Raw genomic sequence first — 17,231 nt, forward strand, 5'->3', positions numbered from 1 at the left:
CATCTATCCCAAAATCATTAGAGAACTGTAATGTCATACCTACACCCTTGTGCAAATTAATTGAAACAAACAATGTAGTTTATTGTACAAAACTCACATATATGTGTACAAAACTCACATATACGTACATTAGTAAGGGATATGACCTCCGCTATTTTTAAGCAGCATTTGAACACGATTTGGCATGGAGTCTACTAGTTTTAAACAGTCACTGTTGATTTTCGGATCCCTGTACCACACTTGAATCAGCGCCTGAATGAGCTTCTCCATAGCCGTACAGTCTACAGCACGGAGGCGACTTTTGCCTATAGCCCACAAATTCTCAATGGGATTTATGTCCGGGGAATTCCCTGGCCAATCAAGTACCTGTATTTTGCTGCTCTGTCATGAATTTCTTCACCACTTTCAATGTGTGACGGGGGCTAGGTCCTGCTGCAATATCCCAGTATACCTCTTTTCCAGCTCCGGAATAACTCTCTTTCATAGAACCTCAATATATTGTGGCGAGTGCATCATTCCTTCTGTTGGCTGCAGGCTTCCGACACCATAATGATCAACTGATTTTTCGTGTTTGTTTTGAGTACAGGATTACGAGTAAGATAGAAAACATGCTTTGTTCAATTAATTTGCATGAGGGTGTAGGTTGCCTTATGTGAATACATTGGTATATCTAACTGAAAGGAGAATAACCTGTGGCCCTCCCAGTGTTCAGGGATTATGGGAGCTAGAGCTCAGCAACTTCTGTAGGGCCATGGGCTTAGTAACCTCAATGCCATTCAATATGTCATCAACACAAGCAGTCCGAGTCAGTTGTACTGAGATGCCTTTCGGCAACACTCACACCTAGAAAAAGAGGTGCCAGAACTGGCAAGGAACACCTCCCTTGTTCTCTTATACAGTCGTACCTCAGAAGTTGAATGGAATCCATTCTGGAAGTCTGTTTGACTTCCAAAATGCTTGGAAACCAAAGCGTGGCTTCTGATTGGCTGCAGGAAGCTCTTGCAGCCCATCGGATGTTCAGCTTCCAAAAACAGTTCGCAAAACGCAACACTCACTTCCGGGTTTGCGGCGTTCGGGAGCCAAAACGTTCAAGAACTAGGCTGTTTGAAAACCAAGGTATGACTAATGGCAACGGCATCCACCTGAGAGGTGCCGGAACTGAGTCCCGGCGAGTTCTGGTTGAAAAAAAGCCCTGTAAGTGATAATGGGGTATAAGGATAAACCAAAGGCTTGTTTTGCTGTGACATTACTACTTCCATAGGCAGGGACGCGGGTGGCGCAGTGGGTTAAACCACAGAACCTAGGACTTGCCGATCAGAAGGTCGGCGGTTCGAATCCCCACGATGGGGTGAGCTCCCATTGCTCGGTCCCTGCTCCTGCCAACCTAGCAGTTCGAAAGCACACCAAAAAGTGCAAGTAGATAAATAGGTACCACTCCGACGGGAAGGTAAACAGCATTTCCGTGCGTTGCTCTGGTTCGCCAGAAGCGGCTTAGTTATGCTGGCCACATGACCTGGAAGCTGTATGCCGGCTCCCTCGGCCAATAAAGCGAGATGAGCGCCGCAACCCCAGAGTCGGCCACGACTGGACTTAATGGTCAGGGGTCCCTTTACCTTTACATTACTACTTCTATGCTTGTATAAACTGGACATGTAAAGTCCTAATTGAAATTCCTCCAACCTCATGAGAGTGCCAGCTAGCTCATCTCTCACCCCAGTAGCTCTTCTCGTTTTGAGCCCTAAAGGGAAGGAGGGGATAATGAAACAAGTCTCAATTTAGCCTTTGAAAAATTGTGTTTTCCTCACTGCATTCTCTTCCAGTTTCTGACTGGATATGACTTTGGGAGAGGCATTCAAAGAAAGCCCAAACAGTTGCCTTTTATAACCTGCTTCTTTTGGAAGGGTTCCTGGGCGCTCTTTCGTAACTACCAAAAAGCATTGTGAAATTGCCACTTCTTCTAGTTTTAATAGCTGCAAGCCTAATAGCTAGATTTTCTTGGCAAGTGGCTCCTGAGATCTGGTTCAGTCTAGTAGTTTTCTGTGAAGCAGCAAGTTTGAATCTCAGCCTCTGTTGAGAATTACTTTGGTGGCCTTCGCATAACTCAGCCCAGATGCAATAAGGGAATAATAATTCTGGCCTTTCTTATATGGTTGTTATAGGTATTGCTGGGGTGGTGCATATGAAGACCTTTAAACACTTTACAATACCAACGGGACTGCTAAGCATTGCTCGTTTTCCATCTCATTACTTTAGGTCTCTGCTCTGAAGGCAATGGCTACTCAAGGCGGTCCTAAATACAGCCTTTTACAGCAACCTTGGGCTCAACCAGGTAATCTCTTTAGGTGCAATCTCACAGCCCTTTGTACATGCTTACCTTTCTTTTCTGCCTCCTGCGAGATGAAGCTCGTTTGGCTTGCAGACTTCGCCATTCCAGACCTTTTTATTTTATTTTAAACGTTAATTTGTAAAAGTTTAATTCAGGGGAGTAACTATTCAAAGGGTTGACCGTTACCCATCTTTAACGAACCTCACTTAACCCCTTTCGCTTGTCTAGTCAGTTACTGGATGGAAGGCCATCTCCTTTACACCTTAGTATTCTCCCAGGAGGAAAGGCAGGATATAAATGCAATTTATATGTATTGCTTTGATGTTCATCCCATCATTTCCAGAAGGATTAGGGTTGCTTGCAAATATATATTTTACAGAAACCGACACAGCAGTTTTAGATATCTGCAGTGTATGGAAAAAAATGTATGCATTGCTTTAATGGAAATAAGATTAAAAATATGTTAAGACATTTATATGATAGAAAATAGAGAAAGATGGAAAGGAATTGCTGAAACAATTAATGGAAGTGGAATACAATGAGGGAGGTGAGAGGAGGTCAATGATACAAGGGAATGAAAGATAGAATATGGAAAAGGTATGATGTATGTTTTTAAATTGTTTTTCTTTTGTTTGGTTTAGTTTAATGTGTTAAGGTTGTGTTTTGTATTGTTTATGTATTGTATTGTTTTTTCTCTTTTTTCTTTTTTTCTTTTGTCTTCTTCCTTTTATTTTTTGTAAGCTTTAAAAGTAATAAATATTATTATTATTATTTTAAAAAAGAAATGTATGCATTGCAGGGAGCGGGGCTTGGGGGTCCCTTTCCAGCTCTGCAGTTCTGTGATTCTGTGACAAGCATATAGCAGGGCAGGTTCTTGCTTTGTATAAGAGACAGCCAATAAACCGTGACTGGATTTCAAAAGGACAAGTTCTCTGCCACTAATATGTCTTTGAATTCTGTTTCGCAGCAAAGATTGCCGACTTGGTGTCTTCGACATACAGGACCATCAAAACAAAACTGCCCTCGACATTGCAGAGCATGTCGCTGTATTTATCCAACAAGGACACAGAGTTCATCTTGTTCAAGCCCGTTAGGGTTAGTATTTCGGTAGCATTTCCTCTTTTTTTATATTAATATGAGAACCAAAGTTTTAAGGGGTTTTTCACTTTACATACTTGAATGCTTACTTTAATAGTAGCTTATTCATATTTGCAAACTGTTACAACGTGTTTTAAGTCAAGTGATCCTGTTTTGCCTCAAACTAAGCAACCTCTGTAGCTCATCCCTTTGGTGATTCTGTGGAAGTTTGTACCTTTTCTTGGACAAACATATGGTACTATATTCTGGTAATGGTAAAGGGACCCCTGACCATTAGGTCCAATCGTGGCCGACTCTGGGGTTGCGGTGCTCATCTCACTTTACTGGCCGAGGGAGCTGGCATACAGCTTCTGGGTCATGTGGCCAGCATGACTAAGCCGCTTCTGGCTAACCAGAGCAGTGCACGGAAACGGCGTTTACCTTCCCGCCGGAGCGGTACCTATTTATCTCCTTGCACTTTGAAGTGCTTTCGAACTGCTAGGTTGGCAGGAGCAGGAGCAGGGACCGAGCAATGGGAGCTCAGCCCGTTGTGGGGATTCAAACTGCCGACCTTTTGATCGGCAAGTCCTAGGCTCTGTGGTTTAACCCACAGCACCACCCGCGTCCCCTATATACTGGAGTGGCCTGCAAAATCTTCCTGTAGCTAATGCCAGGTCTTTGGTTGTCCTCACTTCTTACACCACAGTTCCTGCTGCATCCTGGCTCCTCTTCTTCTCCTCTAGTCTACCTATACTTCTCTGCTCTGCTGCCCTTGTAGGGCCAGGGATATCTGCAAGTGACCAGGAAAGATGATTTTGTGGATGAGGAGCAAATGCCTGCAGCTGAGTTCATGACAGAATTTGTCCTCTTAATCTTCTTTTCGTTTACTTCCTGAAGCTGCCTATAAGCCATATGTAGCTTGTAGAGCCAGTTTTGGCGCAGAAAAGGAAAATCAAAATGATCAGAGAGCTGTGGCGACTCCTGTATGATGAAGAGTTGCAGCGTTTGGGGTCTTTGGGTTCAGGGGCGGGAAAGTTAAGGATGGAACATGATAAAGATGCGTAAAATTATTCACAGTGTGGAAAGCAGTCCCCCCCCCTTTCTCTTTCATAGTACAGTGGTACCTCGGTTTACGAACAGTCCTGTTTATGAACTATTAGGTTTACGAACTCCGCAAAAACGGAAGTAGTGTTTGCGAACTTTACCTTGGTCTACGAACGGAAGACGAACAGTGGAAGGGCACCGGCAGCGGGAGGCTTCATTAGGGAAAGCACGCCTCGGTTTGAGAACGGATTTGGTTTAAGAACAGACTTCAGGAATGGATTAATTGGTACCACTGTATTAGAATCTGGGGTCACTTAGCGAAGCTGATTCTTCATGCAACACGTAGCAAGACTATGAAATTTGGCTTTCCAGGATGTGATGATGGCCTCCAACTTTGGCTGCAAAGGGGAATTAGCCTATCGGCAACTGATATTCATGATGGGTATACGCTACCTTCAAGGGACGCGGGTGGCGCAGTGGGTTAAACCACAGAGCCTAGGACTTGCTGATCAGAAGGTCGGCGGTTCGAATCCCCACGACGGGATGAGCTCCCATCGCTCTGTCCCAGCTCCTGCCAACCTAGCAGTTCGAAAGCACGTCAAAGTGCAAGTAGATAAATAAGTACCGCTCCAGCGGGAAGGTAAACGGCGTTTCCGTGCGCTGCTCTGGTTCGCCAGAAGTGGCTTAGTCATGCTGGCCACATGACCCAGAAGCTGTACGCCGGCTCCCTCAGCCAATAAAGTGAGATGAGCGCCGCAACCCCAGAGTCAGCCACGACTGGACCTAATGGTCAGGGGTCCTTTTACCTTTACCTTATACGCTACCTTCAGGGTCAGAGACCCCAAGCCTCTGAATACCAGTTGCTGGAAAACAACAGTATTGCTCAAGGCCTGGTTGTGGGTTTCCTGGATGCATCTAGTTAACAAGATGCTGGATTAGGCCAGGCACATCCAGCAAGGCTGCTATTATGCTCTATCACTCCTGCATCCTTCCAGTAGGCAGTGCCTTTAAAGATAAACACTGCATAAGGGGCCTTATTCATCTTAGGAGCTTATGTAGACCGCCAGCTGCTAATGTAGGTTTTCTTACACAGTGACATCTCTGACCCCTTGAGTTTTAACTGCTTAATGGGAGAATGTAGAAGTAACAAAAAAATGAAGCTTCTAAGTCACCTTAACTGATTAGTTTCCCCCCAAACTGGATATCCGTTCTCTGTATGCGTTCTTATTTGAAGGCTGGTCTTAGGGTGAGGAAAGTTTTAAATATTTTATTTAAAAATATTTGATTTATGTATGGATATTGTGATGACAAAAAAAATGGAAAATGTAATAATAAGTATTTTTTTTTTTAAAAAAAGGAAGGTTTAAAATATTTTCTTCCTTTCCTCAGAACAATATTCAGCAAGTGTTCCAGAAGCTGCATGCGCTACTGAAAGAAGAATTTAGCAAAGAAGATCTCCAGATTGTAGCCTGCCCTTCAATGGAACAGGTATGTAAGAAAACTCTTATTTTAAAAATCCATTCTGTGCGAACTGCATTTTGGGTGAAATTCGGTCAGATCAATATATTCTTTTAGCTAAATGTTCTGAGCACGGGAAGTTTGGCCCTGAATATATTTTGGAGATGGCTTTAAGACAAAAGCAGTACAAATGCTTGCTTTTGGGTTACATTGACAGGCTAGCAGAGCATCCAGAAACAAAGCTACAGGATGTCTCAGATCTAGGCGTGAGCCAGCCGTTGTAACTGGTACAAGGGCCTTGCTCAAAACTTTGCTTATAGGCTATGCCAAACTAAGGGCCGCGGGCCGGATCAGGCCCAATTGCCTTCTGGATCCAGCCTGTGGACGGTCCGGGAATCACCATGTGGATCTGTTTGGGCTGCGCCATTTCCCCTCCAATCACAGCGGCCCCTCCTCCCTCCTGGCTTCTCCCTGCCCTGCGGAGGTAGGGGGCTGGGCTTTGATTGGTGCCAGCCAATTCGAAGTCTCGCCATCTGCATGCCCAGACCCGCCACCCACCCTGTCTGGCCATGGGCACGCCTGGCACCCAGGAAAGCTGGCCCAGAAAGGAGAGGTGGCTGCGCTGCTGCTGGCTCCCAATCGCAGGCAGAGCGGTGGAGAAGGTAGGAAAGCAGAGGGAGGGGAGGGGCTGGGGGGAGAGAGAAGCCCCCCTCTGCCGGGATCCGTGCTGCCCAGGGCTGAGGTCAATCCCCGATTGCATCTCCTTTCAGTCTCCACATATAGTGGTACCTTGGGTTACATACACTTCAGGTTACATACGCTTCAGGTTACAGACTCCGCTAACCCAGAAATATTACCTCAGGTTAAGAACTTTGCTTCAGGATGAGAACAGAAATCGTGCTCTGGCGGTGTGGCGGCAGCAGGAGGCCCCATTTGTTAAAGTGGTGCTTCAGGTTAAGAACAGTTTCAGGTTAAGAACGGACCTCCGGAACGAATTAAGTACCGTATTTTTCGCCCCATAGGACGCAACTTTTCCCCTCCAAAAATGAAGGGGAAATGTGTGTGTGTCCTATGGGGCGAATGCAGGCTTTCGCTGAAGCCTGGAGAGCGAGAGGGGTCGGTGCGCAGCGACCGTAAGCCTGGAGAGCGAGAGGGGTCGGTGCGCAAGCTATCCGTAAGCCTGAGGAGCCCGCGGGAGTTCCTGTCCGGCTCCCCAGGCTTGCGGATAGCAGCCTGCATCCTGAAGCGTGCCCCGGGCTTCGGGCAGGTATCTGAAGAGTTCCCGCCGGGCTCCCTAGGCTTGCGGATACAAACCGGTTCTGGGGGCTGGGGTCGGAGGAAAAATTTATTTATCCCCCCCCCCCCCAAAAAAAAAAACTAGGTGCGCCCTATGGGCCGGTGCGCCCTATAGGGTGAAAAATACGGTATGTAACCCAAGGTACCACTGTATGTGTGTGTAATCTGGCCCACCACAAGGTCTGAGGCACGGTGAACCGGCCCCCTGCTAAAAACGTTTGCTGACCCTTGGGCTATGCAGTCTGGGATTTTTGTGGTATGGTGTGCAGAAGCGATTAGGAAGCCACAAACTCTTCCTCTGTGTGTGTCTGTACGAGAGGGAAGCCCGCACCCCTGCCCAACGCACAGGAACGAGATTGTACTCCCATTGAACAAGCCTCTTTTCCTCCTCTGGTTCCTTGCGGCAACAGAAGCGCTGCTCTGGGCAGCAGCCCTATGTATTGCCCTCAAATAGTTTCAGATCTCCATATGCAGGACCTTTCCTGTGCAAACCCCCATCCCCAAATTTTACTGCTTTTGTAAAACAGGCGTTATGAATTCCACAGTAGTGAAACCCCCTTGCCATTTTCCTTCCAGGTAAATCTCCTTTTGTCAACGGCAAAGTAGTCCCTCTTTGAGAAGCCTCTTCAAATTGTCTGTCAGGCAGTGAAATGGACATTTATCTGAAGCAGACTTGAGGTGTGCCATCCTACCTGCTTTTAGCATCATCTATCCGAAGGTCAGGTGAACAAGAAGAGGATGTACCCCAGTATGTTATAACTTTTTTTTTTTAAAAAAAGCAGAAATACTGCTTTATTCAGAACAATGGTCAGCTTTTTTTGTTTGTTAGCATCTACCTACCTTGACTGAAAACATGTTGGGGTTAAATTCTATTTGCTCCCCTACCCAATTTTGTTAATATGTGTTTTGTTTCTTTTCCAAGGGATGTGCTGAAAATAAATTGGAGAAGGCAGGGACCCAAGAATCTCTTTAATAAAAGGCATAAGTGTATGTACAAACCTTCCCACACTATCTCAATAATACCCTCCAAATTGCACATTCACAAGTCATCACGGCATCACAGTCAGTGAGCGGTGAAGAGAGTATTTGTGGAAAAGTTTTCATTTCCCCTCCGGCAATAAGTCTCAGTTGAAGCTGTTCAGCTGTATATCAAATGGTTTAGCTGCACGTGCAAATGAAGCACATTGTGAAAAATTCTCCAGTATTTGACTGGTGTGCTGACACCAATTCTTAAGAACTCTAAAAAGAAACCCAATTTGCCACAGTAAAATTGTGTCCATAGGATGTGTAGAGAAAGCTATGCAATTGAGGAATTTCCATAGAGAAATGCCTTCTAAGTTTGAATTACTGATATGTGAAATAATTCATTTTATAAAAATGAAGCTCCATTAGAACTTCTCGTTTTTTTGAAAAAAAAAAGCAGCAACTGAAAACCTTAATTGGAGTGGAGATGGAGAGGAGTTCTAGCTTGCCTGTGCTTTCTTGCTTGTGGCAACTTTATCTCACGTTTAGTTTACGATAAACCAGTTTCCTAACCTGCCACCCTCCCTGTCTCTAGCCAACTGGAGGCTCATAGAGGCTCTGTTTCCCAGCCATTTCTCTTTTCAAGATCACCTGGATGCTAAAATGACTGTAAATTCAGGAGGCTAGCGTGAACGAGGAACGAGGAACAAAAGGAGGCAGCACTAGTTATGGAGAGAAGGAAATAAAACTTAAGTTCCAACAAACATATATGACATTAAGGTAATTCCGAAAAAATACTTTGAGGGGAAAGCCATCTTTGTGGTTGGGGTGGAATTAATAAGAAAGCTTTTATAGTTACGAGTTCAAATTTGTAGAAAGAAATAAAGCTCCCATTACCGCTTTGATTTTATTCATAAATTGGTGGCTGGGAGGGGTGCGGTTCTGCATATTAGTGGTGTGTTTTTAAAGCAGCTTCAAGCTGTTTGCCTGCCTCCCATTTGACAAGGCAATAGGCACCTGTTGAAAGCTGTTACTGCAAAACACATTTGTTGTAAAATAACGTCCTGTGGACATCTTATCATGCTTTTCAAGTGAATTATGGCATGATTGCTGTATATGAAGTTATAGTGTATTTTAATCAGATTTTCTAAGCGTTCGAATCAGTTGATCAAATCCTTTTGTTTCTAAAGCAGAATGCCTTTATCCCACCCACTCTGTGTCGTCCTGTTGTAGCAAACTTGTATAAAGCTATAGCTTCAGATATTTACGTATAAAAATAGTGTACATAATTTAAAACGTTATCAAAGATTCTTTATATTATTTGACTAATGTTCCTCTTTGTTTTCCCCCCTTTTAAATAAAAGTTCTGCTTTCTTACTTCGAGATAGTTTCGTTTTGTCTATGCTGGGCTAGTTGCATGTGATTTCGAAAAAGGAATGGCTTCTTCAGGAAAAGTCCTCCCCGGTATTTTCTGAAGGCAAGTTCCTTTTATATTTATTTATTTAAAAACTTATTTGAGCTGTTGCCACCTCTTGAGACATACAACACACAGATTGCTTTAGCTAAGCTTCCTTTCAGCCCCGGTTTTTGTATCCTGTGTTGCGGATAATTATCGTCATGATAATTTGGTTGTTCCTTTGTGGAATGGAAGGTGTGCACTCTGTTCCTGTTGATTTTCCAACCGAAAGTATATTTTTGCAAGCCTCGCGGAACTCCAGGCACTCCTGAAGGGTAATCATTGTACACCCCCCACCCCCCAAAATGTGAGGGGAAGTGTGCATTCGGTCCTCTGTTCCATCATGATAAACCCATATGCGGGAGTACCGTATTGGCCCGTATATAAGCCGCACCTTTAAAATTCAAGGGGGAAAAAGACAATACCCGAATATAAGCCACTCCCTTAAAATTCTGCAGGCATTCACACCTGCAAATGGCAAACGTGGAAGAAAATCCTACAGCAATATCGTAAAACCCAATTTTTGTAAAATCCTACAGCAATATCGTAAAACCCAATTTTTATAAGGTCACGAATTTAAGCCGCACCTTAACTTTTCACGGTCAGAATTTGGGGGAAAAGTGTGGCTTATATTCGGGCCAATATGGTATTTGTGCAGGACTAGGGGAGCTCAGGCCAGGATTGGCCACCTTCATTTGTACTGCCTTGGCAATTTCTCATTCCAAATGTTCCCGCAAATTTAAAGAGACAGCTTTAAAAGAGGATCAGACAACTTATTGGAAAATAAGGTGATCAGTGGCTACTAGTTGCAGAGAATCACAATTGAGGAGAGCGCTGGTGTGCTCAGGTCCTGGGTGTGAGCTTTCCCCCAGGCATCCCTCCGGCCTTGGAGAGCCCCAGGATCCTGAATCAGCAAGGGATTTTCTTACATTTTTGCGAATAACAGGCACCACCAACCAGAGACTGGGCTTGATAGTTACTAAATCACTTCTATAAAGGAACACACTTTTAATTCAATCTTTCCATTTATTGTCAAATAATAATCCACTGCAATGAGGAAACAAAATGCAAAAAAAGTGACTTCTTGATGGGTAATGGGTGAGCACGGAACACGCATGTGTATTATTAAAACTAAAAATGGCATCGAGATGGTTACATACGGCCAATATGGTTAAGCTCATGATTTGCACCTATCCAATCCTTTTTCAATTTTAATGCCACGTCTAAACGATGCTGCAGATAAAAATGCAAATAAAAAAGCATTAGAAACCCATTAAAATACGTTAGGGAAGCCGTTCTCTGGGACCCTCTCCTGTGCAAGAGCTGCAGGAGACTGTAAATCATTTCAATGGGACTCAAGCGGTAACAATCCTTCATTATGAAATGTTAGCTCTCCAAATGGATGGAAGCAGCATTTTGTGGCTTAGTTGTAACTGAGCTATAATTTTGCTAACCCCTCGTATGATCGTACATGGAATAATTACTTAATATAAATAAAAATGGAGAAGTCTTCTTCTTTACTGCCCTTTTTAAAAAGCTTTCAATGAATTTAATTTTCTTCAATATAAGTTATTTGTAAGTCTATACAAAGGCAAATATACATATATACAGTCATAATATTAAAGCACTTCAATTGACTTTTTTTTTGGCTGATCTTGTGGGGGGGTGGGGAAGAGTCAGCAAAAGATAAATCCTGCTATTTTGGAGCATGGCTATTAATACAACGAACTGCAAACATGCTGACTGTGAGTTAGTTGCTGTTACTATGAATAAACTGTATAAAAGCACCAGCAGAAAAATAGGATTTTTTATATTTAATAAATACAGCTTATGACAAAATCGCAGTCTAAATCTTTGCTAGTTGTACTTGTCCATGACCCCCTTTTTCTTTTTAAACAAAATGACTATGAAAAAAACAACGGGTTCGTTTTGCACGGAAGTGCAAAATATGGGAAATTGGCACTGGAATTCTATGCATGCTTACTCAGAATTAAATTCCATTGAACACAATGGGGCTTACTCCCTGGTAAGTGTGCAAAGGATTGCAGTCAGAGAAGTGTATAATTCAAGGAGATCCAAAACAAAGTGGCTTTGGAAATCGAGACGTGCAGGTTGCTTGTACTTTTCTGTGTTTCTTTTCGAAAAGACGGGCAGAAAAATCACATTTGCCACCAATTTTAGAAAGCCAAATTCAGGAATATTTTGCCAGAATATATCCACAACTGAGAAGGATGCCTTGATAGAGTCTGGCTGCTTGCTCTCTAAGGTAGAGAGTTGTGAATGAATGGATCACTTTTTCTTACCCTACCAATCGTCTGGTGTGCCATTTGGGCTGGTAGGAGTCCACTTAGGAAATCAGGTGACCTGAAATCACTGCAAGTGACTTCCAGATATATCCTCCGGCAGGAGCTATTCCAGCTAAGAGGACGAGGAAGCATTAGTGGCAACAGTTATGCTTTAAAATGCACACGATTGGCGTGGGTGTTTTTTTTAACGCAGTGTTCCTCCAAAGCACACTCAAAAAGAATGCATTAAATTCTCACAAAGGCACAAACCACTGGAAATGACTTCAGCACAAGCGCCGCTGGCAGAAATGTAGCTTTAGGAAGCTTGTGCAGATGACATTCTGAGTAGATCTGGCCCAGAACATGCAGTGGACAGAACTTTCAGGATATGTGTGGAAAAGCTGGGTCAAAATGCCTAGAATGTGACTGGATAATGTCAAGCAGAATAGAATGCAACATTTTATCGGCCGGTAACACCAAATCTTAATGACCGATCAAAGATCCAGGCTCAGTTCTTTTTGTCTGCCTCAAGGCACAGTGTCAAGACCGCTGCCTTACTTGCTGTTTCAGTTAAGTGCAGTAAAAGTAGGTTTTTGACAGCCAACTGACCAGTAAAACAAAATAGAAGATTGCAACCTCAATAAAAGGGAGGAATAGGAAACACAGAAAAGCCTGCTTAAATCTGGTGTAGTGAATTAAAAGATAATGGGAGGATGATCTTGGCAATGTGCCCTTCTATATAAAATGGGTCTCCGTAAATTCCTTTCCCCTTCATATGTGTTAAGGTGCACATTCCAAAGGAAGGGAACAAGAGCTGCATGAGGTTTTTAGCAGGATGAGACACCAACATCACCCTCTGCCAGCCGGACTGCAGTCACAGATTCTGCAACCAAAATGCATTCACTGTTCTCGTGTTCTCTTCCCCTCCCCACCCTGCTCACATTATTTCACACTCCCATCTCATTGCTTTCCCCCAGTTTCACACCGCAGAGAGCAATACTCAATACTGAACAAAAGTGAAGTCTTATCTTGCCACCCCTGAAGGATAAAAGCAGACACAAAGGCAGCATTGTAAGTGGCTCGGTACTTTGCTCTGGACAACCTTTAAAGGAGGCAAGGGCTTCGAGTCAGTCCAACACTTTACCACATTCACATCCGCGTCTCCTTGCTTGTCGGCTACATTCATGAAATAAGTCTTGTTTCAAACCCAGGTCCTTCTCTTTGTCTGTCTGTCTCTCTCTCCTGGTGAAATCACCAACGGGCTAGCAGTGGCTTTTATGAAGATACAAGTTTCACGTAGTTGCCTGGGAAAGTACCAAACTGTTGTGTTCTCCGGGATGTGCCTATTGAGAAAGAAAATGAGAACAAATGTGGGCGTGGCGGCCCAAAAAGTAGGCTGGTGGTAACACGCAACTTGATCCTGTGAAAGGATCCTCCACTTATTTGGTTAGAGCCTAGGACTTGCCGATCAGAAGGTCGGTGGTTCAAATCCCCGTGACGGGGTGAGCTCCCGTTGCTCAGTCCCTGCTCCTGCCAACCTAGCAGTTCGAAAGCACGTCAAAGTGCAAGTAGATAAATAGGTACTGCTCTGGCGGGAAGGTAAGCGGCGTTTCCATGCGCTGCTCTGGTTCGCCAGAAGCGGCTTAGTCATACTGGCCACATGACCCGGAAGCTGTACGCCGGCTCCCTCGGCCAATAAAGCGAGATGAGCGCCGCAACCCCAGAGTTGTCCGCAACTAGACCTAATGGTCAGGGGTCCCTTTACCCCTACCTATCCTCAGGTAAGGCTGAAACCCTTGTAAAATCATGGAGAGCTGCTGCCAGTCTGTAGACAACACTGAGCTACGTGGACCAATGGCCTGTGACTGTGTCTTCCAAGAATGCTCAAACACATGCTGCCCAATGGGACAGAGATCTGATGTGATGCCCCTTCTCATTGGAAATCCATACCAGAAGAGCTCCCTCTTTTTCTTCAAGTTTCACCTCAAAATAAATTTTAATCCTAGCTGAGGTAAAAGACCATGTACCGATAACTCTACATTTTTTGGTCCTTTGCCTCCCTGCCCTTTTGTCTTCTGCCGCATCAAAATTCAGTTTGTAAGATTCCTTGGGCAATATACACTTTTTAAAATTGCTCGAAAGCCTCGTACACACTGATTGCTCCAATTTGAAATGATTAGCTGGAGGGAGGCCCCGTTTCAAAATAAAAGTATTGGTTTCAAGCCACAGAGTCAGTGAGTGGGTGTCAGTCTGGCAATGTTTGAAGAACAGGGCGGAAGGGCAGGGAAGGAAGAGTTGGAAACTGGAGCCAAGCGGAGGGCATTTGGCTTGTGAATGCACAGCACCAGATTCAAGGGCTTGGGCTTGAGCTGAAAAGACTAAAATAGTCTGAAACAGGTTTTTTTTTTAATCTATTGGTATGAAACAGGTCTTTACGACCTATTGCATGAGTGATTGGCTTATCCATAACTACAATAAAAGTAAAATAACGGTCTTCTCCCAAAGGATTTCTGTTTATAAATTGTTTTTGGATGAGCATGTGAATAATAATTGCCTTTATTAGACAATAGTTGGATCAATTAAACAGCCTCTTGCAACAGTTGAAGGTTTTAGAGCAGTCTACATGTGCCGTAACTATCCGGAATTCCAATGGGGGTCAACTGTAAATTTAGTGTTTTGGAAAGATTCTAAGGTAAGGTGTTGAGAAATCTATTTGGGGGTACCAAAATGCATGGCCAATGGTGTTATATGTTTGGAGGTCGGTTTCCCAATGGCTGAAAATTCAGAGTGAATATCCTCTCTAAACTACTAGCTATATTTACTTTGTCTACATCCACAAAGCCTGTTACAAATCAGAATGCACTAACAGCATGTGTGTTCTTTCTTGAACACCTAGCAATCAAAACTGGTTACCGTTGAGCCTTTCTAAGGAATTAATGGCTATTTTGAGGCATTCTACAGTTAAAACATGCTTGAGGAAAATAAGTTTATATCTAAACATAACCAGGAAATGTTGTTCTCCATCTATACATGCTGGGAAGGAAGGGAAAGGATCATATTTACTAAATGTGGTGGCTCAGATAAGCCTTTCCGCTTAATGAGATTTAATGCTGTACAGTTGTTTAACTGGTGGGTCATATGGCAGAATTTCTTGCTGCAGAACATCAGTGTGTGTTGGGGTCTGAGGAAGTAGAAACTGATTCATGGATCTTTCCCATCCCAGTGCTATTTCTACAGTAGCTTGATAGACCTGCTGCTTGAATCTTGCCCAGGAAAGTTTTTGGGTTGTCAAGACAATTTTCTATTGGTAGGGGGGGTCACAGGGAAAAATATTAAGATTTGTAGCTGCTGCTGTTACTGCTAAAATGCATAGCAAACTCACAGCAGAATATATGCAATCACTCTGAGTCAAGCAGATTATTAGAATTATAGCATGTATGCTGCTCTGGTTAACTGCAGATTTTGTGTAAATAGGTCTGTGAATCAAATGGATGATATTAATTAATGTTCCCGTTAACGTTTTAAAAATGAGTTGAAATGACAGATGACATGCTCACCAACAAACCAGCCGTCATCACACTTCTCCATGACATCTATGATATCTCCATCTCTTAACTCCAGCTCATCTTCATTCTGCGGGACATAGCTGTACAATGCTTGGTAGCTAAGCCTGAAAACGCACAGAAACAGTGGAGGGGGGGGTAGAATTAAGGGAAGAGATTGTCAGCCACTACTAACAGTATCTGAAGAAGTGTGCATGCACACGAAAGCTCATACCAAGAACTAACTTAGTTGGTCTTTAAGGTGCTACTGGAAGGAATTTTTTTATTTTGTTTTGACTATGGCAGACCAACACGGCTACCTATCTGTAACAGTATCCCTCTTGTAACTAACTTTCTTCAAATACAGATCCAATGACCATGATTCAAGTTTGTATACCACTCTATACCCACAGGTCTCAGGGCAGTTACAAGATAAAAGTCACAATATAAAAAGACAAAATGCATAATAAAACCAAAAAACAACCCAATAATCCCCCCTTCCCCAACACATTTAAAAGAGCATTGCATGTCTTTAAGGCCTGGTTAAAGAGGAACATTTTTGCCTGGCACCTAAAGGTGTATAATGAAGGTACCATCCTTCCCTGGGGAGAGCATTCCACAAACAGGAGATCTGCTGTGATAGGAGTCTAAATTTCCTCTGCCCTCTCAACTTTATCCAACAATATTCTGACCGTATTCAGTTCCCATCAGCTCCCTTGTACCCTATTCTGCACCACAGCCAGCCCCTAAATACCGCATTTTTCGCTCTATAAGACGCACCAGACCACAAGACGCACCTAGTTTTTGGAGGAGGAAAACAAGAAAAAAAATATTCTGAATCTCAGAAGCCAGAACAGCAAGAGGGATCGCTGCGCAGTGAAAGCAGCAATCCCTCTTGCTGTTCTGGCTTCTGGGATAGCTGCGCAGCCTGCATTCGCGCCATAAGACGCACACACATTTCCCCTTACTTTTTAGGAGGGAAAAAGTCTTATAGAGCAAAAAATACGGTAAATCTTGAAACCACGGGACCAGATCAGGTGGCAAGGAGTGGCACGTAAAACTTCATCCAGTGGCCCTGTGGCACTCTTGATGGCAAAAGTGTCTACAGGACCTCACGGGGGAGATTATGAGCTGCCACTGCCCTTCTGAAGTCTTCCAACTAGCAGGAAGTTCCAAAAGTCCACACCAATGTTCCATGCATCCATCTCCAGACCTCTGGTCCATGATATTTTAAAATATGAAGACGAGTCTGGTAGGATCAATAGGGCACAATTTCCTCTGGTGATCTCAGCCAAGACCACAAGACCAAAATACTGGTGGTCCCTTGTGTTAAATAAGAAAAGCCATCAAACTAAAAATTGTGCTGTCTCCTGCATTCCATCCATCAAATGTACGACAACTGCTGAAATGAGGTGGCGAATGCGTTCCCTTTCGGACCAACTTACAGATCTTGTGGCGCGTGGTTCCTGTCGACTCTTGTTCCCAGCGGCAGGACTTGTGGTTGCTGAGAAATGATGAAAGATGATTTATTGTCACTATGGGTCCCCTTGTGGCAAGAGACAAGAGGCTGAGAAATTGTGCTGCAGTAATGAACGGACTTTTCCGCAATGTTTAAGATCTCATTGCAAACGGTTTCCTGGGCGGTAGAGACAGTGCAGGGTTGACATCCACGGAGGGGGGGAAACACGTCAGAGGACAGTGAACAGGGGAAAGTGGGGAGGAGGGAGGGATAGTCAGTAAGAGATGGGGAAATCCAGTTGTAGCAATCCAGTAAGACAAGACAG

At 43.8% G+C, this 17,231-nt stretch overlaps 2 protein-coding genes across 35 annotated transcripts in view; one reads left to right on the forward strand and one right to left on the reverse strand.

Annotated features, from left to right (window-relative positions):
- Positions 1-7,968, forward strand: part of COG3 (component of oligomeric golgi complex 3) — a 49,740-nt gene extending 41,772 nt beyond the window's left edge. Inside the window, exons 20-23 of the mRNA XM_081864278.1 lie at positions 2,254-2,329; positions 3,294-3,421; positions 5,837-5,935; positions 7,778-7,968. Of these exons, the coding sequence (XP_081720404.1) occupies positions 2,254-2,329; positions 3,294-3,421; positions 5,837-5,935; positions 7,778-7,807 (333 nt within the window). The 3' untranslated portion in view covers positions 7,808-7,968. The remainder of the gene's footprint in view (positions 1-2,253; positions 2,330-3,293; positions 3,422-5,836; positions 5,936-7,777) is intronic.
- Positions 7,969-10,626: 2,658 nt separating this feature from the next.
- Positions 10,627-17,231, reverse strand: part of SORBS1 (sorbin and SH3 domain containing 1) — a 151,451-nt gene continuing 144,846 nt past the window's right edge. For 30 of the 34 annotated variants that reach the window (XM_081864151.1, XM_081864135.1, XM_081864132.1 and 27 more), the window contains 3 exons: positions 16,893-17,083; positions 15,463-15,575; positions 10,627-13,248 (listed from right to left, as the gene is read on the reverse strand). In XM_081864151.1, coding sequence (XP_081720277.1) covers positions 13,181-13,248; positions 15,463-15,575; positions 16,893-17,083 — 372 coding nt within the window. In that variant the 3' untranslated portion in view covers positions 10,627-13,180. The remainder of the gene's footprint in view (positions 13,249-15,462; positions 15,576-16,892; positions 17,084-17,231) is intronic. The other 4 variants (XM_081864139.1, XM_081864138.1, XM_081864127.1 and 1 more) reach the window with 1 other exon arrangement.

This window comes from Podarcis erhardii, assembly GCF_964252035.2.
Source record: "Podarcis erhardii genome assembly, chromosome: 5".
NCBI lineage: Eukaryota > Metazoa > Chordata > Lepidosauria > Squamata > Lacertidae > Podarcis > Podarcis erhardii.